The following is a 26,647-nucleotide window of genomic DNA, read 5'->3' as shown; positions in this document are numbered from 1 at the left end:
TTTTTCTCTCACTGGAATAAAAAATGTGCTTTCTTGAGTTCTGGTAAGCAGCATCTCTTAATAACATAAAAAAAAAATCTACATAATGAGCGGAGGCTAAATGCAGAACACCATATAGGAATATTTTTAGAATTTGATCCTGCTTAAGGGCCCATTTGGCAAATTGACACTTGAGTATCCTATTTTACCCAGGATGAAACTGCCCCTTTGATGTCCTAGTGGGAGATGAGAAATACTTTAGCTGCCCACAGGGCTGGTTCGCAATGCTGCTTGGACAGTACGCTGGGATTTTGCAATTGCCAAAAGAATTTCAAGAGTATACATTTCATTGGAAATCAATAGGGACTTCTGCTACTAAATCCCTTAAGCACTTCTGAAAATTTCATCCTCTGGGCCTAACATACCTAGTGCTAGAGTGAATAAGGAAAGCTTGGAATGCTATCCCTATTATTACACCAAGAAATTTAACTTTGACTCTGTGATTTTGTGCAGAGTTTTATTGGAGTTTTAGTTTTTTTTCACATTAGCATATAGATATTTATTAAAATAAAGTATTTTGGAATATTATATTTAACGTACTAGCATTAAAAATATGGCTATGCTAAGATCAGTGTTATATTCTGCAAAAGCATCAGATCTGTTCCTGAGCGTCTCAGAAAGATGCTTTTCTTCTAAGAATTCATTAGTCAAATTGAAAATAGAGCAGAGCCCTCACAACACCTATAACTGAGCTTTAGGCTGAACTCTCAGTTCCTTTGAGACTACGAATCAACGGTAATTAAATGAACCCCTCAGGCGTCTTGAGTGGCAGCATAATTATATATGCAGCTACTGCTAAACATGGGTCATTCCACTTTGTGAAAGCTCTTCCCGTTAATAAACAGCACATTCTGAAAAGCCTTTCAGCCCACTCTTCATCAGCCTCCTGTCCTATCCTGAAGTTTGTAATACACAGTTATCTCCTAACAAGCAAAAAGCGCTTGCCAACACGTTCTGCTTTAGGGAACCTCTTTTTGTGGGAAAAAGGAAGGCTCTGGCCTTCATCACATTACGATCCTCCTTCATCTTTCCCACCAAGACTTAAGAAATATGTGTGTGGGGTCTTCTCCCAGAACAGAGAACTGAATATTTATTTTCTTAAAGTAGATATGGAGGTCCTGTGAATGACCAACTTGCACAAGACAAGCTCCACAGTCAGATATGTATTGAAGAGCTGAGTATTTGGCACCATGCAGTGATTTGAAAAGCTTTACTTGAAATAAACCACAGCATTTTATGCTTTGCACTTCTGGTTCTCTGGGGCAGGTCCTCTGCCACCCTTTTGCACTTTTCTATTTAAAATTCCAAAACTGCCTCCAAAATCTCTGTGAGCAGTGGCTTCTAGCTTACTCTGAAGTCTAAGTCATTTATATAAATATTTCTTTGGCCTCTAAGGCAATAGAGAAGAGGTTAGGATGTTTTTAACTAGACACTGCCAGATTGCAGGAGAAGTATAAAAGACAACATGGAATAAGTAACCAGTTGAAGGACAGAAATGACAATTAACGGGCAGGAGAAAGTGCACTCTAGAGGTCACAAACTGAACTTAGGGAAAACTCAACATATGGCTGGTAATAAAAAGTATAAATGGTTCTCCCAGAATGCAAGATCATCTTCTCTGTAATCTGCTGCTGCAGGCTGACACATTAAACAAATATGTTTAATCTAGTCTGCATACAATTAATGGAAAAAAGACCCCTAGCAGAAGTTCTTGTATATTTTCTTTTGCTGCATTTCCAAGAAAAGTTTGTGAATACATCTCATTTTATTGACATCATGATGTCCTGATGTGGTTTGCTCTTGAAGATCAGATCTTTAAAAGTAGCAAAACAAGAAAGTTATCATGCTTTGATGTGATTATCAAAGGAATCAGTACATTTACCAAATCTGATGCAATTGTTACACCTGGCATGCTCACCAGTTTTGAAGGCTGAAATGATAAAGCCACACACTAAATAACACATAAGCATTTACTTGTTAAGGATTGCTATTTTCCACATTCTTCTTTAGGTTTAACATCCTAGTGTCTGAATATTCATTGAGCTGATTTATGAACTGATAAGAAGTAAAGTTTAAGTACAGCTCCCTTTCTGAAGTGTTTCTATTCTTGACACTGAGAAATAGGCTGTACCTTTACTTCTGCAGGCCTTCTATAAAACACACATTTTTAGAGTACTCCTCAGTAGACAAAATTGCTGTTTTCTATGAAGTTTGCAGTAAAGAAGATATATATATATATATGCACATATGGATATATATATCTCTCTAAAAACTCCTGAAATTTTAAAACATAAATTAAAATTAAGAGCTGAAAGTAGCACCTACTGCAAGTGGGATTTTGGCTTTGCGTAGGAGCCCTGAAACCCAGCACTGTGCTCGAATTCTACTATTGCCAAAATGTAGAAAAATAATTTTGTAATGACTTCAGGTTTTAAAAAAACCTAATTGAACTGAGTTCACAAGCGACACTGAAATGATAGAATACACAAATATAATGATGGTGTCTCCAGGCAAAAATATTTGTAAGAACAAAGCCTGCTAACCAAATTCCTTAAATACTTCTCCTTAGATACAAGTATGAAGAATGTGCTAGAGTAATCAGTGTAAGCGCCACTGCACGTCTCTGAGAGCATCAATTCTCTGAAAATTTACCTAAATGTAACCTCAAGAGATGAACTGACTTCAGCTTGCTCAGCTGGACAGGGGAGGGAAAATACACCGAAATGCTCACGGGTCAAAATAAGGACAGGGATGGATCACTCACGAGTTACTGTCACAGGCAAAATAGACTCGACTCGGGAGAATCAACTGAATTCATCACCAATCAAATCAGAGGAGGATAATGAGTAATAAATCTTAAATCTTAAAACACATCCCCCAATTCCTCCCTTCTTCCAAGGGTCAACTTCACTCCCAAATTCTCTACCTCCTCCCCTGCAGCAGCAGCAGGGGAATGGAGGCTGCAGTCAATTCATCACATGTTGTTTCTGCTGCTGCTTTGTCCTCAGTGGGAGGATTCCTCACACTCTTCCCCTGCTCCACTGTGCAGTCTCCCACGGGAGACAGTCCTCTACAAACTGCTCCAACGCAAGTTTCTTCCCACTGGCTGCAGTTCTTCACAAACTGCTCCTGAGTGGATCCCTCCCACAGGATTCAGTCCTTGGGGAACAGACAGTGCTGCCAGCAAACCTGCTCCAGCGTGGGCTCCTCACCAAGATTTCAAAATTCCTGCCATGAGCCTGCTCCAGCGTGTGTTCCACATTGGTCACAGCCTCCTTCGGGCACCCACCTGCTCTGGCATGGGGTTCTCCACAGGCTGCAGGTGGGTATTTGCTCTACTGGGGAGCTCTACAGGCAGCAGGGGCACAGCTGCCTCACCATGGTCTTCTCCACATGCTGCAGAGGAATCTCAGCTCTGGTGCCTGGAGCATCTCCTCCCCCTCCTTCTGCACTGACCTTGGTGTCTGCAGAATTGTTTCTCTCACGTATTTCCCCTCCTCTTCCCCAGCCACTGTTGTGCAGCAGATTTTCTCCCACACCCTTCTCAACTACATTATCCCACAGGCACTACCACTTGGGCTTGGCCTTGGCCAGCAGCAGGTCTGTCCTGCAGGTGGCTGGCATTGGCTCTGTCAGACATGGGGTACATTTCTAGCAGCTTCCTAGAGCAACCACCCCTGGAGACACCTGCTACCAAAACCTGGCCACACAAACCCAATGCAAAAGTCCAAGATGAGTCTAGAATTATTTAATGACAGAACCAGTTATTGAAAAACACCTGAAGGACTACAGCCAGCACAGGTTTGTGATGGGAAAGTCCTGCTTAACAAATTTAATTTCCTTTTCACATAATCACACGGAATCATAAAATCACTAGGTTGGAAGAGACCTTCAAGACCATCGAGTCCAATCCATGCCCTAACACCTCAACTAAACCATGGCACCAAGTCTTTTTTTAAACACATCCAGTCTTTTTTTAAACACATCCCGGGATGGTGACTCCACCACCTCCCTGGGCAGACCATTCCAGTACTTTATGACATAGTAACCCAAATAATTGACCAATGGAAGCCAGTTCATGTAATCTTTTTGGATTTCAGTAAAATTTTCAATACTGTTTTTCACAGGATCTTTCTGGACAAAATGTCCAGCCCAGCCCCCAGTTGGAAAAACACACCGTGATGGGTGAGCAGCTAACTCACAGATGGGGCACAAAAGGTTACAGTGAACGGGGGGACATCAGAATGGTGAGCTGTCACTAAGGGGGCTCCACAGGGCTCCATCCTCGGCCCTGTGCCCTTCCAACATCTTCATAAAGGCCTTGAACACAGAACTGGAAGGGATACTTTCAGAGCAAGTTTGCAGGAGATACAAAACTGGGAGGAGCTGTTGACTCCCTCAAAGGCAGGGAGGCCCTGCAGAGAGACCTCGACAAATGAGAGGCCAGGGCAGTCACCAACCATGTGAAATTCAACAAGGGAAGGTGCTGCACTCTGCACCTGAGATGGGGCAACCCTGGCTGTACAGACTGGGGAATGAGAGGCTGGAAAGCAGTGCCAGGGAAAGGGACCTGGGTGTCCTGGCTGATGGAAAGTTGGATGTGAGCCAGCAGGGCCCTGGCAGCCAGGAGGGACATCCCTGTCCTGGGGGCATCAGGCCCAGCATGGCCAGCCGGGCAGGGGAGGGGATTGTCCTGCTCTGCTCTGCCCTGGGGCAGCCTCACCTCCAGTGCTGAGGGTAGTTCTGGGTGACATGATATAAAAAAGACATTAAGCTGTCAGAGAACATCCAAAGGAGGGCAGTGACGATGGAGAAGCCATATGAGGAGGGGTTGAAGTCACTGGGTTCAGCCTGGAGGAGACTGAGGGAAGACAAAGAGCAGGCACTGCTCTTTTCTCTCTGTGACCAGTGACAGACCCAAGGGAATGGTCTGAAGCTGTGTCAGGGGACGTTTAGTTTGGATACTGGAAAAAGGTTCTACACCCAGAGGGTGGTTGGGCACTGGAACAGGCTCTCCAGGGAAGTGGTCACAGCACCAGCATCTGGACAGTGCTCTCAGGCACATGGTGTGACTCTTGGGGTGTCCTGCCCAGGGCCAGGAGTTGGGAGTTGGATCATACCTGTGAGTTCCTTCCAACTCAGAATATTCTATGATTCTAATACAGATAAAATGGGATGCAAAGTTTTGCACTTGCAGTCACAGAAACCTGTTACAAGTTATGCACTGCCAGCTAGTTAATTCCAAAAATTCTGTTTCCTTCAGTGCTGCACTGATTAAGAATACTTCTCACTGCATATCACTCCAGTTTCTTTGTACCACATTTCCACAGTGAGTGTGGCAGAAGTGCTGTACCATGGAAAGATGTTTATATTTCTAATCATCGTAATTCCTTCTTTGTCACTGCATTCATGTTGAAATCTTCCATTATATTACAAGACTTCTCCCTTATTGTTTATTTTTTCCTTTTTCCCCCTGTTTTTTATACATTCAGACATTAGGTCTGCACACTTTAGCAGAACTCACCCATGCTTATAAGCCTAAAAGTAAACACGCTCAAAAATACCGAGGTTTGACACAGTTCCAGAAAGCATGTGAGCACAAATCCAACTTGAGATAAATCAACAGTTGAGACATTTGCAACTGTGTCAGAAATTTAACCCTGTCATTAAATGCCAAATAGTGAATGTTAAAATATTTTAATAATCCTCCCAATTGGACTGCCTAATAAACTGCTTGCTTTGGCAACTGACTGGCCTATCAAGAAAACTCTCAGTAAATTATTTAGCTATCAGGTTACAATAAGCTGAAAAGGAAAAGTAATTCTAGTGAAAAGTAGAATAACATACAGCAGTTGGGAGAATTAAAATGTTTGAACATGCACATCACTAATGTAACAGCTGATGAGAGACTTTTCAAAACAACTGAAAGCTGGGGAAAAAATGAAGCTAAATGTTTATTGCAATGATCTCATTTAAAGGCAATAACCCCTCAGGGTTCAAGATTCAACTTAACAAACCTTTAGCAACTCCAGCTCTGAAGCAATTATTTCACCCAAGCTCTCACTGTTCCCAACACACCACAACTGTGCTCCTTTCGACTGCAAAGCTGTGGCTGACACAGGACACAGCACAGTGACATGGCACAGTGAAAATACCTGGCTAAAGTGTGTAAAGATAAGAAATATGTACGGTATGTTCAGTTTTATTTCTGAACTGCTGCTCTGCCTTACAAGGCACAGATCTACAGACCACCCAGCACTCTGGTTTTGTAATGATCATGCAAAGAGGTGGCAGCAGGAGGCCCTTCAGGTGAGACGTCTCCATGTACCAGGCAGAGCTGGGGATATGTATGGGAGTGGTTTTCTGTGTCTGAAATCTGTGAATAAACTTGAGTGTTGATGATGGAGCCTTCCTGGCAGAGGGTGAGGCACAGGCAGGTACTTACAGCAGAGGGCTTTCTGCAGCCTGCGGAGTTTCATGGCAGTCCTGTACGCCGAGAACCTGACGTTGTTCAGGTCAGCTGTAGGGAGGCAATATTAGAATAAAAGATCAGCTTTACACACTAGAAATAACCAGACTCATGAATACGTTGTTATGTCGAACTACAAGACTATATCTGTTGGTTAAAAGAGCAGAGGCGGAAAAAAAAATTGTTAGAAATGTCACTGAGTTAAAGACCTCAAATCTTGACAATCAACCATCCAAAAAAAACCCCACTAAGTCCTAAAGTGTTACTTCCTTTTGTTCAAAGGCACTGAACTAAAGAGTACTTGAAAGGAGAACATCAGTGACTGCAGCAGTGTGTCTGAAAATACTGCAGAGCTTTTCACACCAAAGGCACTGTGAGGGAGATAAGACCCTGAAACTCTCCCTCGCTCACCTTATGCATCAGCCAGGCAGTGTGCAGGCAGCCCCAAGGGGAAACCTATGCCCAGGAAGAAACAGGTGACTCTCAGCTACTGCTAAAACAAAAAACTATTAAAAACATCCAATTAAACTTCTGTGCTTTCCACCTAAGCAGGCCCCAACCGTGCCCAGAGACGTAGAGCCTTTCTGGAGAGATGCCAGCTCACCCAGCCAGGAGAGTTTCCAGGTCCCCACCTGCAAAATGGCAGGAAGCCAGTGGCTCTGGCAGTGTGACAGGGAATGGCATCAGTTGGGAAGACATTGTCTGGCTCAACTTTTGCTAAGCTGCCTTTGTACATTTAACAAAATAAGGACATCAGCACAAGTCCCCACTGAATAGTTTAACCATGGCTTGCAAAACCTCCTGGACACTGTGGGGACAAAGACACACAGACCAGAGCACAGAAGCTGGTCCCAAAGGGGCACTGCCAGCAGCTGCACTGGGAACTGAGGAGTGGCAGGGGACACACTCATACTCTACAGGGCAGCCACCCACCACTGAACAAACAGATGCATGCTCTTGGCCCTGCCACCTACCCAACTAATTCCTGGGCACACACACTCCTGTGCAGCCTAAGGATCATTCCCGAGAGTTTGCTTGGCATATTGCAACTTAAGGGTTTTCCAGAACAGAAACACACTGTTTGTGCCAGCCAGTTTCTGCACCTGACAACACTGCTGAATGCCTTTAATTTACTGATGAAACCCATGGAGCCTAAGGAATTACGGATGGGAAAGTGTTTAGAAAATGTAAACTACAATGTAAATATAAAAAGAACATTAGAGGAAAAAATGTAGTGGCTCAAAATAAAGGTCCCTTTAGCTCAGTAAGCTTCCTCTAAGCCTGACAGACTCTTAGAGAAAGAATATGATGAAAAACAGGAAAAGACAAAACACTTCCTTGCTGGCATACGAGCTAAGGTGCTATAAAGCTGTTGGAAATGTGGTAGCTTGAGTATAACTATCCCAACATCATTTATAATGCTGTACAGGTATAGGTAGCAGAGGGAATATTGTCTCAATTACATTAATTTTAATTAAGCTGTTCTGAATGAATAATATGAGGCATGATAATTCAGTAATTTTGTATACCTTAATAAAAGTTGTGGAACGTTTCTGAAACATGTCTCAGAGCAGAAAAGGAAGTTTCAGCTTTGTATAACATTTATTTTCTTTGCACAGCTGCATACACCTTTTTAATGGGCACTTCTGTGTATTGCTCCTGCCACCTCCGTCTCTCACCATCATCCTGACAGGTCCTTTATGTGGTGTAGAATACAGTGAGTTAAATAAAGAGATTTAATTTGTCTTAAATGGAAATTAATAAAGCAGTGTCTCACAAACACACCATGAATTCAATTACCTTTTGTACCCTTTCTGCAAATCTGTATTTATATTCTGTAAAAGAATATTATGGCTAGCATTTGACAAAATGAAGAAGCCTTTCTTAAATTCTCCCTGAGTGTTCTGAAAGAAGCTTATCTATTTATTATTTACATTTTCAGAAATGTGAGTAAATATATATGCATATTTCAGGCCTCGATCAAGGCAGAAAATACAATCCATGAAGACATTTAATCCTCGAAGTGCTACAGTTTACATCTATTTTCTTGTATATGTAATACACACTGGATTTATCATCAACCTTAACGACACTGCTGCCAAGAAGCATCTGCTCTAAATGATGAAGCAGCAATGCCAGGTGCTCATTTTGGAGCCCTCATCTCAGGTTTTGGAAAAGCAGCAGCACCACTGCTCATTTGGCTCTGCAAGCCAAGGCTGAGCCGTCACACACTGGCACTGCCACCTTCGCTGCTGTCACCAGGATTAGCCTGCACCCAGTTACTGTCCCTGTGCCAGCTGCTCACCTCTGTCTTCCTTATGCCACCACCTCCGTGCTCCTGATGGACAGCTGTCTTACCAGATGGTGACAGTCACTTAAGATCACTGCATCGTAATGATTTTGCTTTTCCCCTCCCTATGCCTATGAACCGTCAGTGGTGTCTTTCCTCCCCTGGGGCTACTGCTGGAACAAATGTGCTGCTCTGGGCAGCAAGGGAAGGAGCCCAGGCCCCTCCTAACTGGGTTCAAAACATTTGGCTTGCTGGATGAGACCCCATTTAAATGAACCACAGAACACAAGACTGCCAGGGAATGAGTCTTGGATGGGCTGGGGAGCGCTGGACATAAAGCCACCCCTGAGATCGAGTGGAGGGACCTCGAGTGAGGAGCACAGATACACTGCCTGCTCAAACCCCAGCTGCTCCTGCTGGGAAGAGGCAGAGGAGGGAGGAAGGGGGCTCAACCAGCAGCAACCTTCCAAAAGCCTATGGAAACACCAGTAGTTCTTACCTCTGTTCTGAAAATGTTTTTGCTTTTTTCCTTCCTGGGTCCTAACGGAAAAAAAAAATGCTGCTTTCTCCACCTCCACACAGCCCACTGAAAGATTTAGGCCCCATTAAGCCCTGCTTCCAAAACTTTTATCATTTCGGAGCAGGTTGAGGAGCTCAGTGCACCACACTCCAGCCCTTTCCTCCCACTCCTAGAAAATATGTACCACCTCATTCTTTGAACAGGGTGGTCAGAGGGCTGGAAAGTTCTTGCTGTATTGTGAAACTTTTGCAAGTTGCTAACAATACTCCCTCTCTTCTTGCTCACAAGGCAACTTTCAAGCTGTGAACAAAACAATGTAAATGCCCAACAGCATAATCTGTTTACGGTCTGAAACAATGATGCAGTGGAAGAGGTCACCTGGCCCCTGGAAGGAACCAACAGAAGCAAGGATCACGAGGGAGTATTTGGTGACATATTTACATCCCAGAGCAAAGGGAAATCATGACTTTTCCACCATTCAACCATGGATGACCCCTCTGTTCAAGTGAACCTATATCTTTCTCTGGCTAACAACATGATAACAGTGAACAAGAATGAGTGCTTTTATTACAAATGCAGCTTTAATGAAGGGTACTTCAGTTCAGACTGCTGATAGGAGTAACTCAAATCAGAAATACTGTGGAAAGATGATAAGATAATTAAATTCTAACATTTTCTGCATAATTCTGGATGTTGAGAGAAATCTCAAAACATAAGGGCTATGTTCTATTTCTACAGTATTCTAGAAATACCTGCAATTACATGCAGCATAATCAAGTGCATAATCAAGCAAAAAAACCCACTTGTTTGAGAAGGGGTCAGTGATTCAAACCACTTCCTGGAATGTCTTACTGACTACTGACACAGAATCAAATAAAATCTTGCAGTTTGGGCTGTGTTTTTTTTTAAATCCTCTCTTGTTAAATTCTGGATTTTACATTGGAATATGAGTAGTATATTAAGAGGAAAAACATATTCTCATATTCTTAAGCTTTTGCTGCATAAAATAGCTTGCAAAATAACTAAAAGCAATAAAAAAATTAAAATCAGTAAGTTTTCTACAATAACCTATTTAAGAAGAGGTTTAGCATCTACCATAAGGGAGTATTTGTTTTTATTCTTAAGGAGTCACATCTATAACCCAGACAACAGGTTTTAAATAAGGTGTTATAACTGAACTGCTTTTCACAGTGGTTCTTAAACAGTCTGACCCCCACCTCACAGCTGCTTCATCTGCTGAGAGTGCTGAGTGACTGGGAGGTTCCATTTGAAATTGTCCTACCCTGGATGACACTGTGTAAAAGCACTGGGATGGGCCAGGCTACCTCCCACCAAAGGCTGTTCATACCATTTTTCTCTCTCCCAATGTAATCTGAAGGTATCTCATAAACTCCTTTCTACTAGGAAACTACCTTTCCTCCTTACATTAAAAAGGGGCTTCTTGCTTATATTATTGTGAATATTATTGATTTTTTAGTTAATGAGGGCAAAATACACACCCTTCACTTGATCCTACAGACAGCAATTATCTCACTGTCTGGACATCATCTAACTGAAATGAGCAGCTTACATGCTTCAGGTGGTATTAACCTGAAATTAACAACTTAATTCTTTTAAAGAAATTAGATTTCATCAGGTAACACCCTCATCTTCATTTTATAAGACTTACAGTGTTCTAGGGGTTTTTTTACTCAGGTGCAAGGACAGAAAATATGAACCTATAGTGATATACCAAGAAACATGAAAGCCTTACTCAGCCACAGTTTGTGACATGCTCAAAGATTGTTCATAAATACACTGCCTGGGGATAACCTATTTTGGGAATTACAATGCCTTCCCAACAGATGTTAAAAACTCTATACTGGACAGTCCTGAATAGACAGTAATTCCTCTACAGCCACTAAATTTTCCATATTTCATCAGACATTAGCTGCACTCTTGCCTTTTCAAGAAGCTTCAGCTCACATTGTTTCAACACAGCTGAGATTCCCTGTCTGGCTAGTAAGAATGCTGGGTTTCCTCCTGCTGCCCAAAACCTGTAAATTAATCTTTTAATGGTGCCCTACAGTGACATATATTGCCTCTTCTGGAATTGCAGTTTTAAAATGCAAATGACACAAATGCACAAAGGAAAGAAATTAATCAAGTAACACTGCTTAATATCAGCTGAGTCTCAGCCATTGACTTTTATTATAACAATAACTAATGCTATCATCTACACGATTTTGGTAATAAATAACAGAAAACTGTTATTCTATGTACAGCTTAACCACTCTTCACGAAACAACCCAACATGTTGTCCTAGGCCTGTCCACCTGAGTGAAAAAGCCAACAGTGTCTCTACAAATTAACAAGAGGGAGGTACCCAGGGCACCACAATACTACTGACAGCATCTAGACCCAGTGGCTGAACACCACAGCATGTGCCAGCATCCCTGTCATCAGACCAACTGACATGACCTTTGGGAGTTGTAGAATGGAGTGTCTTTTCTTCAGCCTGCAAACACAAAAATGTAAGAAAGGTTTTGACGTACACCTGGTTCATCCCATTATGGGATTGAGACATGAGTGGAGTTTGCAGACAGAAAGTTCAGAAACCTTTTACGTACTCTGGTGAGAAACAATCATACTGGAAAATCCTAAAATAAATAAATTACAAACTACTTCAGAAAATAATAATAAAAGGTGTCCATTTGGAAACCAAGAGTGCAGTTACCTCCAGTATGTTCTCTAGAAGAGCCTCCTTCATGCTAATACACCCGTGCTTTCATTCTCAAGGGATGCCAGGTTAACTGCTACCCCCAAGTTCTACTTCTGCCATGTTTATTGTCTGTTAGGTGTGTACTGCACAGGACTCAATCACACAGAAGGATGACCTCCTCTAGACTGACTACTGGCCAAGGCTGACTGAACACAAGAAATCCTATTTTTTGAAATGGGCTTGAAAAGGACATGGGTGAATAAGCAGCCTTTAAAGAGATGCCATATGGATAATCTCACTGGATTGCAGTAGAACTCTGACTGATGTGTGCACTAGGCATGGGTCTTACTGGTGCAAACATGGAAAACAGCTGAATATGAATAAAACCTCATCATAAATACATGATTTAGTAGTTGCGAATACCAACTGCAATGGCAGTCAGGGGCAGTTCAGCCTCTCCAGGCAGCATTTCAGAAGGACAAATCAAAATACACAAACCAAAGACGATGAAGCTGGTCAGCCTTGGTCACTGGGAGTTAGAAGCTCATAAGAGAAGCCAGGCACAAGACCACACAGCAGCTGCTGCTGAAAGCTCAGAGGTGCCTTACAGCATTCTCCCACCTTGTGTTAAGCAACTCTGACATTTCTTTCATGTAATCCATAGAGAACTGCCCCTCATCTTCTAAATTAAATGGAGAGCTGTCACCAGTGCACTGCAGCCTGCAAGAATGAGGGTGGTTTTCACTCTCTTGTCTTGCCTTGGTAAATTAGGAATGATAAACAATATTTCTGACTGCATCCTGCGACTGCAATTACTGTTCATGGTGACACTAATGCACCTTGAGGACACTTGCACTGAATTGACATGACATGACATAGGAAGGCTGGAGGAGGGGACACTAACAGTATGGCACGACAAGCCAAGTCTTCCTGGGCCACCATAGCAAAGGTTGGAATCATTCTCAGCTTAAAGGCAAAATACTACTATTCAGAGCTAAGCTGTCTGACATTAAATGTTCACTCTCAGAAGATAATATGAAAAAATTGAGCAAACTCAGACCACTTTATGATTCCTGTTCCTTCTGTCTCTCCCCTCATAAAAAGGTCCGTGGTCTCCAAGACAGTGAAACAACACAAATTCCCTTTTCTGTGATGCCCTGGAGTCATCATGAAGGATGAAAAAATATGTAAGGGGGTGTAAAAAAACAGTGTAAAAAGAGCAGATCTGCTGCAGAGGAACTAATTTTGGAAAGAAAAGCAGCTGGAGCAGTTCTTGGTTCTTTGAAGACTTTCAGAAGGAAGTTAGAAGAAAATAGGAGTGGTTCATAATGGTGTAAATACAAAACTGGGATGACTGTCAGCTTCTGATCCTTTGAAGCTCACACATAATGATTTTTACTGCCTTTCCTATTTCAGCATTTATTTCTTTTCTATGTTCTTAACTTACATGATTCTTTTTAAATTTAATCTATACCAACATTTTCTTCCTGCTGCCATTTAAACTAAACATTAAACAAGTAAATCATTCAATATAGACAGCTTATTGTGTACCTTTAAGTAGCCATAACATAAAGAAGAGTAAAAACTGCTCAACTTGATAAATTTTTCATTAACCCTGATAAAATGCTACATTGCTTAAATAATGACTAGTCAGGAACAAGCACCTTAGCATCTTAAAAGGAAAGTCTCTGTTAGAAAGAACCACATGTTGGAAAATTTTTGATACACATACATAATTTCAATCAAGTATTTAACAAGTATCTTTATAATCAGCTATGTTTTAGCAAATGAGCTCCAAGAGAATTTGAGAATACCTCCTTCATAGGCAGATTATTGTATAATTTCTTCCTGTAGATTCTTCCTCCTGATGCAGTCCCAATTGAAGAAGTTACAGGACTGTGCACAACACACTGCTACCTTCTTTTATTAGTACTAACTAATGCTCCTAAGTAATTTAGCTTCATTTTTATTAATAGCCAGATCTCCAAAGATAGAAAAATGAACCAGTAAGTCTTACTTGAAATTCACCTACTTTATCAAAATGTAATGTAACAATTTGTAGGTGTGTGAATTGGATATGTGAAGATTAATATTACTCTTCTTTTTTGGAGAAGCATCTCTTCCACCTCAGAGGGAGGTGAGAGATGTTACCTCGTGCCAGGATACACATTCCTCATTCACTTAAAAAAATTAAGCTTTTAGTAATTTGTAAGAATTTAAATTAGACATAACCATCCTGTAGAAAATTATGATATACTGCCATGTATAGTGAGCTACATCACATAGCACAATTATTCCATACCAATTAAGTGCAGAAGTTGGAAAATGGAAATGAAAACTCTTGACAGCATTGATGCACTTGGTCTCACTTTTTTGCATTTACCTGCTTGCCAAATTCATGCTTTCTACCAGATTTTTAAAAAGGAATACATACTCAGCTCTTTACTAACTTCTTTATATGAATTAGAAACAAAATTGGGATCCTAATGGAGGGTAAAATAATAGGATATAATGAGTATGCAATACAAAATCGACTTTAATAATATCGTCTCAGATAATATATTACTGAACAGCCTGAAAAGACTTCAAACATCCCATTATTACCATTTTGACCTGAGGCAAAGCAAAGCACTGAAAATACATCAAGGGTTCTGTTCAAGACTAAACGGGTTATACTTGTATTATGCAGCTTGTGTGAGAGTTAGGCAATGGTGATTACACTCAGTTCAAAAATAAAATAAATCAGTAGGTTATTCAGTAGCACTTTCATCAAAGCTTCACTCATGTGACAGTACACAAAGAGTCATTTTGTCTAGAATCTTTTATAGACATATATGAACACCTCTGTGTACTCATAAAAATACTAATTATGCATACTTCTCTAAAATCAGTATTGCTTTCACATTAACGACTGTTTGGTCACAACTAAAAGAAATAGAACAGTCTTTATATATATTCTATTTATAGAATAGAAAAGAAAAAGAAATAGAACAGTCTAGCTTTTTTGGACATTCAATGCTCCTGAAAAGGAAAACAGCATGAGAAAAAGAAAGTTCACAAGTAAGTAAGAAACAAAATCTGCCTGAATATGTTCCTTCTTTAAGCAGTAAAAAATAAGACTGTCTTAAACTCCTGACATTTGGCTGATACTCACAGTGATAAAATTCAGTTAAACTAAATGCAAACTGACTTCAGCAGTCACACATCTTCTGAACTGCTGACCTGAATCTATCAGGACACTTTTCTCCCTTATTACCTTTTCACTTCTTGGTATATAAGAGTATTCTGGCTAAAACAGGGACAGCAGAAACAGCAGAAGAAAAGCAGTTGCAACAGGACTTTAGGTCTGACCAACAACAGTATCAGCAATACCACACAATCTGTGGATCAAAAGCAGCTGCGGAGTCAGAGTGCAGTTCAATTAACAGGCAACTGTTTGAAGACCTACCTATATTAAAGGGATGTCTGCAAGTGCAATTACCATTTGTCCTGAAACTTTTAAACCACTCACTTTAAGAGCAGAAATATGAAGGAGACACACGGGGCAATACGTTGTAATTAAGTGGCAAGTCCCTACTTGTCTGCTTTTGCATTCGGTTAGCCTGAACTTACACATTTTATATCCCTTTTTGGCACACAAAGCTGCATTCTGGTTAATTTTCAAACCAACTGCTTACACACTACTAATACTATAAGGAAAAAAAATCTTCACACTGCGTCGTTTCATTTTATATCACTTTTCTAAAGTATTTTTAGCATGCCTTGAACTGCAGAGCACCATAGAGATACCTGAGTTCCCTTGAAATAGATTACACTGGCATAATTAGACTGTTTTCAGCAGCTAAACTAGAGTTTAGCAGGTGGTAATTTAAGCTATTTTTCACCATGGCAAATAAGCCTGCACAGAATGCTAGATCTGACAGTCCTAGAGCTCAAGCTGATTTATGTACATGTGCTGTACAGACGTAACCTCCTTTATGAATGCAGCATATTTACTGGTATTTCTTTCAGCAAAATAGCTTAATTTTTATTATACCCTCTATTATTTATTAACACAACTATTAAAATCAAAGAGTTAGCTATTAAATGGCCTGCCAAGCAGCCTACACTAGAGCATAGATTAACCTATTTTATCTTGTAGATGTGCTTCTGTTAATAAATTCCAAAGCTGCTAAAAAATGAGGAAAAAAAAAACCCTCCACCAGAGAGGCACATCTGAAGTCATAATAACCATGCAATTTGGGTAATCAAAATGACATCATGACAGCTGCTATGCCTTCTAAGTATTGAAAGTGCTTTAAAAATAAAGCAGTGGTAACACAGTTTGGCAAATTGCTTCAACTGGCTTCCCACCATCCAAAAGTCAACATTAACAGCAGCTTGGTTTGATTTTTTCATGTGCCTTTTGTAAAGCAGATTAGACAGTGAAAAGATTCAGGATTATTTTTTCCTAACTTCTGTTCCAATCTTTCAGTAAAGAGATTGTAACAGTACTCCAAAATTACCTTATAAACCCAGCATACATTCCAAATGTGCTAAATGAAATAAATTTTTTTTCTACTGCATGTTTGAAATGTGTGCCTTATGTATTTCCCTTGCAAAAAATTTTAACCTTGGTGAAAGCTCTGCCTCTCTCTTTCGCTTAATTTTGATTTGCTTCCTCTGGAAATTTTTGCCTTCGCAAATCATTCAGTTGAAACAGAAAAAAAAAAAATAAAAGCACCAAACATCTGGTAGAGATGCCTTACCTAATGACTGGTAAAGCTCAGTCATCTTGGGATGATCCCAGCAGGTCGTTTGCGTCTCATGGCTACAACACAAAACATGAAAGTTAGTAAAGAGAATTTCTCTCTCCATCTCACAGCAGTGGTGCACATCAGAGCACCGTGCCCGATCTGTGCCCGCAGCCTGGGCTGCTCCAGCGGGGGGCTCGGCAGTGCCAGGCGTGTTTTCTTTCAATGAGAAGCATTAATCTGGAGCGCTTTATTCAGGCAAGGACTCGTGAAATAAAATTAAAAGTAGTGCTAATTAAAAAGACAGCAAGTATGTCAGTGTTTTGAAGAATTTGCAAGCCATCAAGTCTTAAGAACTCATTGCTTTGTACCAGCCATTCTCCAGGTGCTCCAAACTAGAGGACAGACATTTCAAAGGGCTTCATTCTTAAAGAATTTCTGGAAACTCTGACCAGACATTGAGATCCATATTTGACTTCCTTTCCCCTGCAAGCTCTCTCAACCCTTTCCCATGTAGTAGGTAAGAACCACCCAATGCAGTGGGTCCAATACTTCCTTTCAGTCCAGACACCTGTGCTAAAATCCCTGAGCTACAGCCTTCTGATCCACCAAACATCTGGTACAGCTTACACCACTTCTTAGACCAACGCTGCACCCGCAGAGGCAATCTCTTCTAGCAAAGATTCTTGGCTGCTCTGCTTGTTTCCTGGGACTCCCAGGCCCTTTCCCTGGCCCCGGAGGTCCCTGTGCAGTGTCCGGCAGCAGAGCCAGGGAAAAGCTGAAGCGGGGTTATGAAATGCTGCAGTATCACCAGAATGTAAATTGGAGAGTCTCTGCATTGAGGTCAGCAGCCTCCAGCTTTGCAACACAACGTGTTGCCGAAGGACAGGCAGCGTGAGAAAGTCAACAGAATGAAGTGTTAGTGGATGTAGTAGCAACTCATGTCTCCTAAGGTTATACTTTTTGAATTTGTTTTTTAATGAGAGCATAGCTAGCATGATTATGTTTCCATTAACATAGAAGGCCTGAAAGAAAATTATCCTTATCTGTCCTGTAGCCATAAAGTCCCGTTCAATTCAAACAGAATTCAGCTGCATTAAGAGACAACTGTGAGTCTCCTTTAGAAAAAATAAATATATGGAACACGTAGGTAGCATACCATTGCTAGCAAATACATTTGCCATTTCTGTACTTAAAAGCAGACATGCAGGCTTCAACACGCACACATCATTCTGGAGAACATATGCAGAAGAGCAAGACCTGACCCACAGCACAGTGGAGCTCCTGGAGCACACACCTTCCAGCTCTAGGAGACCAAACCACCACCCCCCAGCAGCACCTGTGGCCTGCACTGTGCCCTGGAACATTGACACAAGGTTGTTTTAGAGAACAAACAGTCCTTGAGTTCTCATTTTGAGGCAGTGATGTTCCCAAGTGAACATTTACCCTTTATAGACTAAGAAGAGGTAAAACTTCCAATGTATCACTTCAATACCACTTCTACTCAAGGAAAAAGAAAGTTGTGCCAGGTTTTCTTAGTATGATTTAATTTTGGCCTTAAAAGACAGGTTATTTATTTGATTCCTGTGAATACTTACTGCCCCAGTAACCTCTATATGTTCAGGAGCTCACTATATATAATATTTCCAGATTTTGCTCTGTAACTACAAGAAAGAATGAAAAGGATCACAAGCACTAAGCACAAGAAAAGAACTCTGTCGTAGAGCTGCCCTAGTTGAGCACAGGGTTTTAAACAAGCCCCGGCTCAATAACCTCAGCATTCCCACCCCTTCTCAATTCCTGCAGTGGCTGAAGGCAATGAAAATGGGAGAAGGATGCCACAAGAGCAAAACCATTCCTGTTCTTTGCTCTGTTAAAAATGAGCCCTGCAAAGGGAGGTCGATGCAATTGTATTCGGAAATCTCAGCCTGGTCTGGGTTTTTTTTTGGTTAGTTGGTTTTTTTATTCCCAGAAACTGGGTAGCTTCAAGTGAAAACCTGTGGATCTGGGCCACCTGTATCTGAGCTCCTGTGTTTCCTATCCCGCTTGGAGCAGGCAGGTTCTGCAGGGAGAATGTAACACCAGAACCTTTTATCATACCCAGGTATAAAGCAAATTTTTGAAGAAAAACAAAAACAGCTTCATTCCTAAAAGCTCACTGTGAGAAGCCTCTATTGATATAACAGCACTCCAAAGGAAAAGAAGAAGGAAGTGCATTCATGGCAGAAAACCCTGTAGCCAGAGATGTCACGATTCAGGTGAACAGCTGCAGACCCAAACAAACATTCACACCTACAGACCTGGACTTGCAGTTTGTTTGCACCCAGTGTCAGTCCCACATCAATAGTTCCCCAGGTATGAGCTTGGCCACCCTGGCTTGCTTCCCCATAGGCAGATAGCCCCAGGAGTGGGGTACAGGAACTGTACCATGGTTTGTATGCCGGATCATGTAGCAAAAATGAGAAAAAGAATTTATGTGAACAGTTACAAGAAGCCTCCAAAAATAAGCTGCCTTTCTGTATGAAATTAATTAGGTAGCCCCAAATTGTTCTATGGACAAACTGAATTTCAGACTCCATAGCTGTCAACCTAGCAGCCTTCAAAGAAACTGATTCCTTATGAAAACATTTAAAGGCCATTAGATACCTGGTAAAGGTGAATATAGATAGCATTATGGACATATCCCATGCTGGTGTGGGATAGAAGAACAAAAGGATCATCTTTGTGTGAAAAACTAGTATCAAAAATCAAAGTTATACCAATGAGTAATTTAATGAATTTTTTATTTTTTATCATAAGGCCTAACCACTTAGCAGTGAGTTTATCATGTACGGTTTAAGCTTTTGGCATTTACTAGTGCTGAAAATACACAACTGCTTTTGTGAGACCTTGTAAATAAAATTTTCTTTTCCAAAGAAACACTGGACTCCGACTGGTTTCAGATATTTTTAATAACAGTAACCCCAAACCTCTACTCAGCGTGGTTTTCTTTCATAGTTTATGATTAATTATCATGGGAAATGCACATTTTGTAAGGAATGATTTAATTTGCTTCACGTTCAAGTAACAAAGACTGAATTTGCAGGGCAGGTACCTCTCCCCTTTTACTTTAATTTGAAACTTCGTTGCAACTTAGAGGAAATATTCCTTTTGTAAGACCACAAAAGTCAAGCCAGCAGAGCTCCTAACTCTTGTCCCAGCAGTGAGCACCCATGGGGCAGAGTGCCCTGCACCTGCTGGATCCCACCCTCAGCAGGGACCGTCCAGCTCCCATCTGGTTCCAGCCCCAGCGACAGGCTGGCCAGCCCTCAGCACCCCTCTGTGCTCCTGCAGGAAAAAGCAAAGGCTTGGAAGGGAACTGTAGAGGTTGAGTGGCTGTATGGAGCCAGGGCAGACTTTGCTGGTACTTTACATGCAGAACACAAGAAGGCTGCAGATATTTTGCTCTAGCTAAAAGGTGTTCTCCTCTCAACATCTTCAGCTTGGAAAATTATCAACTATTCTACACACAAGGGCAGCTCCAGGAAAGGTTAGATTCCATCAAGGCTATTCTTCGTAAGCCTCTTTGCCATTTTCAAAGGCCATTTAATTGTGAGCTCTGGGGTTGGACCAGTGGGGGAGGATTTGTGTGTATGCCCTTATTGTGAGCACCGTCTGAAGTGAAATGCCAGCTCAGCAGTTTCAGGCAGCCTCAAACACACTTGGGAATGCTGTAGCATCCCTAATAGATCTGCAGCAAAGTGTTTGCCAGAGTTTCAAACTCTGGTGAACAAGGCCCTTTACAGCCTGCTAGTCAGAAACACGTCAAAAGTGTAGTCTGAGTCCTCTTGACTAGCAGCAGCTGAAGCAGAGTGAGAGTATGCGCAGAAATAAGTACTCAAAATGCTTTTCCAACAAACCACCAACACAAAAAGACACTGGCACACACAGCTAGCAGTTTTGCAATATTGCACATGCTCAGAGGATATATTTTCCAATTTGGCTCTACATTTAGGTCAACTAAATTGATCACTAGCTTTTGAATCACAGGCATTCTGAAACAAATAATAATATAAGTGCACTCACTTGGCTTATTTTCCTCTTTCTCACCTGACCTGAGCTGCAGAAGTGGAAAGGAAATTAAAACCAGGCCTGAAATAAGACAAGCAGCAATGGCCAGTGGTGACACCTTGGTGCGGGTGTGACTGGCACACTAAACACACTGATAATTCGGTGGGATGAAAGCATAGTCTTCACTTGATACATCCTTTGAGAACCACAGGACCACTTCATTAAAGGATGATTATATTATATTAGCAAGGATAATTTTTATGTAGGGAATTCTGTCACACTATGCCTGTGTAAACTCCCCGGTTCCTGCCAACAGCAGAGAGATTTGTCTCTCATCACTGTCAGCAGAGCCAACAACACATAGGATTGGAAACCTGAAATCAAGAGATGATATCCTAACAGACACACTGGCTGAATTACAGTTCTCTTGTTATGACTTGATCAGTTTGGACAAAATACAGTCACTTTTTCTTCATTCTTTTTATATTACTTCTGAGCAACACCAGCAGCAGGAGGAACTGAAAGCAATGCTCCCCCACACCCAAATTCTTGCACAAATCCCCCCACAACATTCCTGCACCAGCCACGCCATAACATTCACAAATCTTTTAACTGTTTTTGATTGCATCTCTTCTCCCTCACCCCTTTAAAAAAAAAAAAAAATTCGGTCCCGTGTATTCATTGCTCAGCTCCAGAGCAGAATTTTAGGCTGCAACTGCAGAGTCCTTTTTAAACTCTTACAGCCCACTTCATTGGTGATACCAGAGCCAGTTCTGCTGCACATCTCCCCACATCCTTCATTAGCAAATGCGACATGAAAAAGATGTGCAAAGGCATAGATGTGCACAGAATAAATAATTCCATCGCATAGCAATAAATAGTTACATATACTCAGAAAAAGGTGCCAAAATTATAGTGGTATTGTACAAAGCTCTGAAGTCATCTCTCTTCAAACAACATGATTTACAATACTTCTCACCTTCTGTCTTTACGATGAATCAAATGTTACTCCAACCACCTTATGACTGTTGTCAAAAAGCCAAAATAAACACGATAGTTGTATGGATTTTACTAAACTAACCTAAATGCAACTGAAACATCTCTTATGAATAGACACTACCTCTCATTTAAAAGAAAAATGTTTCCAACGGAAGATGACAGTGATTGCAAAGAAAGACTTAATATTTCTCTTTTTACAGTGCTTCATTAATTCCTAAGCTAAAACAAGTTAGTGCTATGGAAAGTATTAGCAATGTAAAAAGGTGGCACTCCTTTGTGCTTTACAAAGAACTACTGTTTTCATCTGTAAATCTAGAGACTACTGATCTGTGCAGAGATTACTTCTGTTTAAGCCAAGGATCAGCGTCTCTTCAGCAGGAATTTGACTTTAGCCTGTTTTATTGGCTTTTGCAAGATTTATCAGACTGCTGAAAGCAGGCACCGATACATATTAAAGTTTCTTGCCGATACTGGAAATGAAAAATAGGAGAAGGGCCAAATATCAACTGTCAAGTACTGAATAGTAACCCTTTTTTCCTCCCCTTGATGTTAAACATTTATTTTTGTCTGCTCTGTCAGGGGAAAAGATTCCCGCTCAGTGGCTTGGTTTGGGTGAGCCTTGCCCCCCCGGCTTGTCACTCTCGGCTGATCTATTTGCTTTCCAAAGCCTCTCCTCTCCACTTCTGCCAAAGCAATTTCACTGCAGGGTCTTGTCAAATCCAGGCTTAGACAAGCGATGGCCTTGAACAATTCCTTAGTGCTAAAAAGGTCGAAGATCCCCGATAGAAGCAGGTTCCTTCGTTTCCCCAGCTCTGCACACATATGCCAGCAAAAACCACCTCTCTGCCCAACTCCAGTGCCCACCTCCGGTGTCCCGGGCTGCAAGATGTTTTACAGCAGCTATTAAAAGGCAATATAAGGTGCCATACAGCAACAAGAAATACAGCACTTGCAGTGCTACCGCCCGGAGGGAATCCCCTCCCAGCGTCTTCTACCTATTAACTTGAAAGATTACTTCTAAGCGTGAAATTACGGGGGAAAAGAAGCCGTACACCCCCGAGCACGTTTGCTTTCAGGAATTCCGCTGGAGTTCACGCCCGACCCGAGCTGCCCCACAGGCGATGTTCCGCGCAGGTGACGCTGTGCAGCACCGCGCTAGCCCCAAAACGTGCGGAGTAACGAGGCGGGCGCCGCGCATCCCACACCTCCGGCACAGCCGCGATTCCCTGGCGCGGCTTCTCCCCTCGCCAGCCCGCACGGGCACCGGCACAGGTCTAGGCACAGGTACGGGCACCGGCACAGGTCTAGGCACAGGTACGGGCACCGGCACAGGTAGTGCCACGCGTGCGTGCCGCTCATACCGCCATCTCCTACGTGTGCCAACGGGGCGCATCCAGCGCCCAACTACGGCCTCGGGAACGGGGAAAAGGCAGCGAACCAAACGCCCTTCCAAGTTCCCAGAAGAAAGCCGGTGGCAAGTTGCGATTTCCCGTGTAAGCGGTGACAGGTACGGCCGCCCGCCGGCGCAGACGGCGGCCGGCCACGCCGCTCGCCCCTGCCGCGGAGCGCGGCATGGCCCCGGGCCGCGCCCCCGCCCGCCCCCGCCCGCACCTGCCGCCCGCGCCCCGCACCGCCCTTACCCCCGGAGCTGCTCCCTCATGGCGGCGGCTGCTCGGCGGCGCCGCGGAGGCAGAAACAGCGCGTCCGCCCAGCCCAGCCGCTCAGCGCCACTGCGGCCGCCCCGCCGGCAGGGAGGGACGGCGGCAGCGAGGGAGGGATGGAGGGAAAGGGAGAGAGAGAGAGGGAGAGGGAGGGAGGAGGAGGAGGTGGCGCTGCCCCGCCCCGCCCCGCTCCGCTCCCGCCCGGCGGCGGTGCCGGCGCTGCCCGCCCTCAGCCCCGAGCCTCTCCCGCTCATCCCGGCTGCGGGGCGGCTGAGGGCACCTCGCCCCTCCCTGGTCTCCCCAGGGCTGTGCAGCTATTCTGGAGGAAGCCCTCGGGGCTTCCTTTGACTTCCTTTTTATTTTTTTTTGGGTGTTCTTTGCCCTGGCGCTGGCCGGCCGGAGACAGGGGTGTGCTGAGAGACGGCGAATCAGTTCGCCTTTAGCGGGCTTGGGAAGAAAACTTAGCTAAAATATGCACCCAATCCAGACAGATTTGAATTGGCCTTAACCTGAACTTTTTTTTTTTTTTTTTCCTCAGCGTTTAATGTTATGCCTAAAATGCCGAGTGGTTTATTCATGAGTGGAATCAGGTAATTTAATTTCTAAGGGCTTGCCTTGGCCCCGCAGGGGAGGAAGGGTGAGCTTCTCCCCTGGATCTGTCAGTGCAGGAGAAATAGTTCTGCTCACGCCGAGTTGCTGTTGCAATGCTTCTTTGCATTAATTCCTACGCAATATGAATTACACAAAGAAAAGCCAACAATCTCCTTTTGGTGTCACAAGCACTTCAAATCAGCGTGGCCAGTCTCCCCTAATGAAGGCTCCCTGTCCTTCCCATGACCAAGTAGTTTTTCAAGCCTTACATATTGTGATTTCCTGGTAAAGCCGCCCCAAAACCAATGTTTTTCAAATCAGAGTAATAGAGTGGTTTTGGTTGGAAGGGACCTTAAAGAGTATCTAGTTCCACCTTCCCTGCCACCTACACCAGGTTGTTTAAGGCCCCATCCAGCCTGGAACACTTCCAGGGATGAGACATCTCCAACTTCTCTGGGCGATCCGTTCCAGTGCCTCACCACCCTCACAGTAAAGAATTTCTTCCTAATATCAAATCTAAATCTATTCTCTACCTTTCAAATGTACAAAAGAATCTCCCTGGTTTTACACTAGGAAGATGCATACCTAGAAGCGTGGAAAATTCATCCCACCCCTGTTACATGGATGTCAGTAGGCATTGAAGTTGGAGGGTGTTAGCCTAAGCACCAGGAAATTTAGCGCTTCCCTTAATGCTCCAGGTAGTTGGATTATCTGATTTTAAGAAAAGTTCAGCAAGCAGTTCAAGGAAAGCCCACAGGTTTTTTTTCTAGAAGCATTAATGTGAGAGGTGCTCAAGGTTCAACCCCTCAGGCCCTCAAATGTAAATATAAACATTATTGGAATTAAATGTAAATTCTCATAGTTTCTAGATGATTTAGGTTGTTTGAACAGAACTGACAGTTTTCAGTAACCTTGTATCTGTAATATTACTCCAATATGGAAAGAAAATTGAGGAATAATTTCTGCATAAACATAAATTGCCACGTTAAAACTCATTAGACTGTGAATTTTCCATTTAATTCAGTGGACCTGGTATAAGGTCAATTGCTCTAACTATATCTTGGTTTTGACATGAATAAACTGGCTAAAGGCTGTCAATTGTGTTATATCAGCAGTCTCACATTTTCACACTTTTAGGCAAGTTTTAAGAAGTGACAAAACTCTCCTTAAGTCTTTAAAAGAGTATGATTATCATCCTAGTTGGGAGGAACCTCAGGGTTCACTACAAGGAGAGAGCAGCTGCTCGTCTCATGCAAAGGGACGGTAGCCAGAGGCCAGACGTTTCACAGCAAAGTGGTTTGTTTTCCTTCAGAAGTATCTAGCACTGATTCCCTGATACATATTCCTTCAATTTTCACTGTTTCTGGAGCTTCCCAGCCTGCCTTAACAGAAGCTTGATGCTACTATTATCATGCTGGTCTTCTTTCCCATACAATAGTGCCAAGTAATAAGAATTTAAAAAACAGTCTGAATTTCTCATACTTTGCATAATCTTCTTTCTCCTTGAGTTACAATTAAAGCATTGTATTCAATTAGACTCACAGCAGGTGAAAACCCCAATTAGTGAATCCATTTTCTTGGCTCTTTTTCCCTACCTTACACCCACACACCACTTTTTTTTTTCTTTTCTTTTTTTTTTTTTTTTTTTTACAATAAAGGGTAACTCTGAGTCATTCTCCAATTGAAAAGCAAATTAACCCTTTGATCTCCCAACTCAAACTATTACTCACTCAAGAACATCCAGGGAAAACAAGAATGTTGAAGGATTAAGGGATTAAGGCCTATTGACTTTATAAATTGATTTTTATAAAAAATCTATTTAATGTAGTTCTGATTTTTGTCTCCAAATTCACCAAAGCTTTTAGCTATTTTGATTGACCTGAAAATAGTATTTTTTCTGTATAATGTGCATAAGTAATGCCACTCTTACTCCAAATTACTTTTAAACTACCCATAATTTATTACATAAATATATTTTGTTTGCAGTGCAAATGGCTACTGTCTTTGGCATTTGTAACTGAAGCCAATTTTTATGCCATACTTAATTTTAAGCCATTTATTTGATAAAAGATAGTTACCTCCCTATAAATAATAAAACAGGATTACAGAGTAAGCAGAATTTTAATTCCCTGTGGTGCTTTTGTAATGCAAGGGCTACTCAGTCAACTTGTATACCTATGTAGAGACCTTAATCAGAAGAGCAGTGTTTATTTCTTCTATACTATTCTTTTGTCCTGGACTGTATCTAATCAATGTATCTATGTCTTCAACATTTAATAACACCAGGTGCTTAAAGGGAAATCATGGCTGCCTAAAAAATGAGGGGTGATATTTAGAAGTGGTCTTATTACCCCAAAACTCTTTCAGGAAAACAAGAAAAATAGAGAGATGACTTGGATTTGCAGTCAGTCTGACTGCATTGCTCGCTGTCCAAAGGGTCACTGGAATTTCTGCATTTAAGAAAGCAATTTTTTCCGTTCTAATAAGTTCTTCTCAGAATGTTGTCCCTTTTCAATGGAGGAAGAGCCAGAGTCACGTACACATTAAAACTAATTATATGAATATAAAATAAGTGATTCCTAAGCATTAACACT

At 42.1% G+C, this 26,647-nt stretch overlaps 1 protein-coding gene across 21 annotated transcripts in view; it reads right to left on the bottom strand.

Moving 5' to 3' along the window:
- DMD (dystrophin) overlaps positions 1–26,647 on the bottom strand; it is a 1,045,484-nt gene that overhangs the window by 61,649 nt on the left and 957,188 nt on the right. For 17 of the 21 annotated variants that reach the window (XM_068179791.1, XM_068179794.1, XM_068179795.1 and 14 more), the window contains 2 exons: positions 16,768–16,829; positions 6,485–6,559 (listed from right to left, as the gene is read on the bottom strand). In XM_068179791.1, the coding sequence (XP_068035892.1) occupies positions 6,485–6,559; positions 16,768–16,829 (137 nt within the window). Of the gene's footprint in view, positions 1–6,484; positions 6,560–16,767; positions 16,830–23,441; positions 23,596–26,647 lie in introns of those variants that run through there. The other 4 variants (XM_068179813.1, XM_068179810.1, XM_068179814.1 and 1 more) reach the window with 1 other exon arrangement.

Source organism: Anomalospiza imberbis, chromosome 2 (genome assembly GCF_031753505.1).
Source record: "Anomalospiza imberbis isolate Cuckoo-Finch-1a 21T00152 chromosome 2, ASM3175350v1, whole genome shotgun sequence".
Classification (NCBI taxonomy): Eukaryota; Metazoa; Chordata; class Aves; order Passeriformes; family Viduidae; genus Anomalospiza; species Anomalospiza imberbis.
This window is presented reverse-complemented; position numbering and strand designations above follow the sequence as displayed.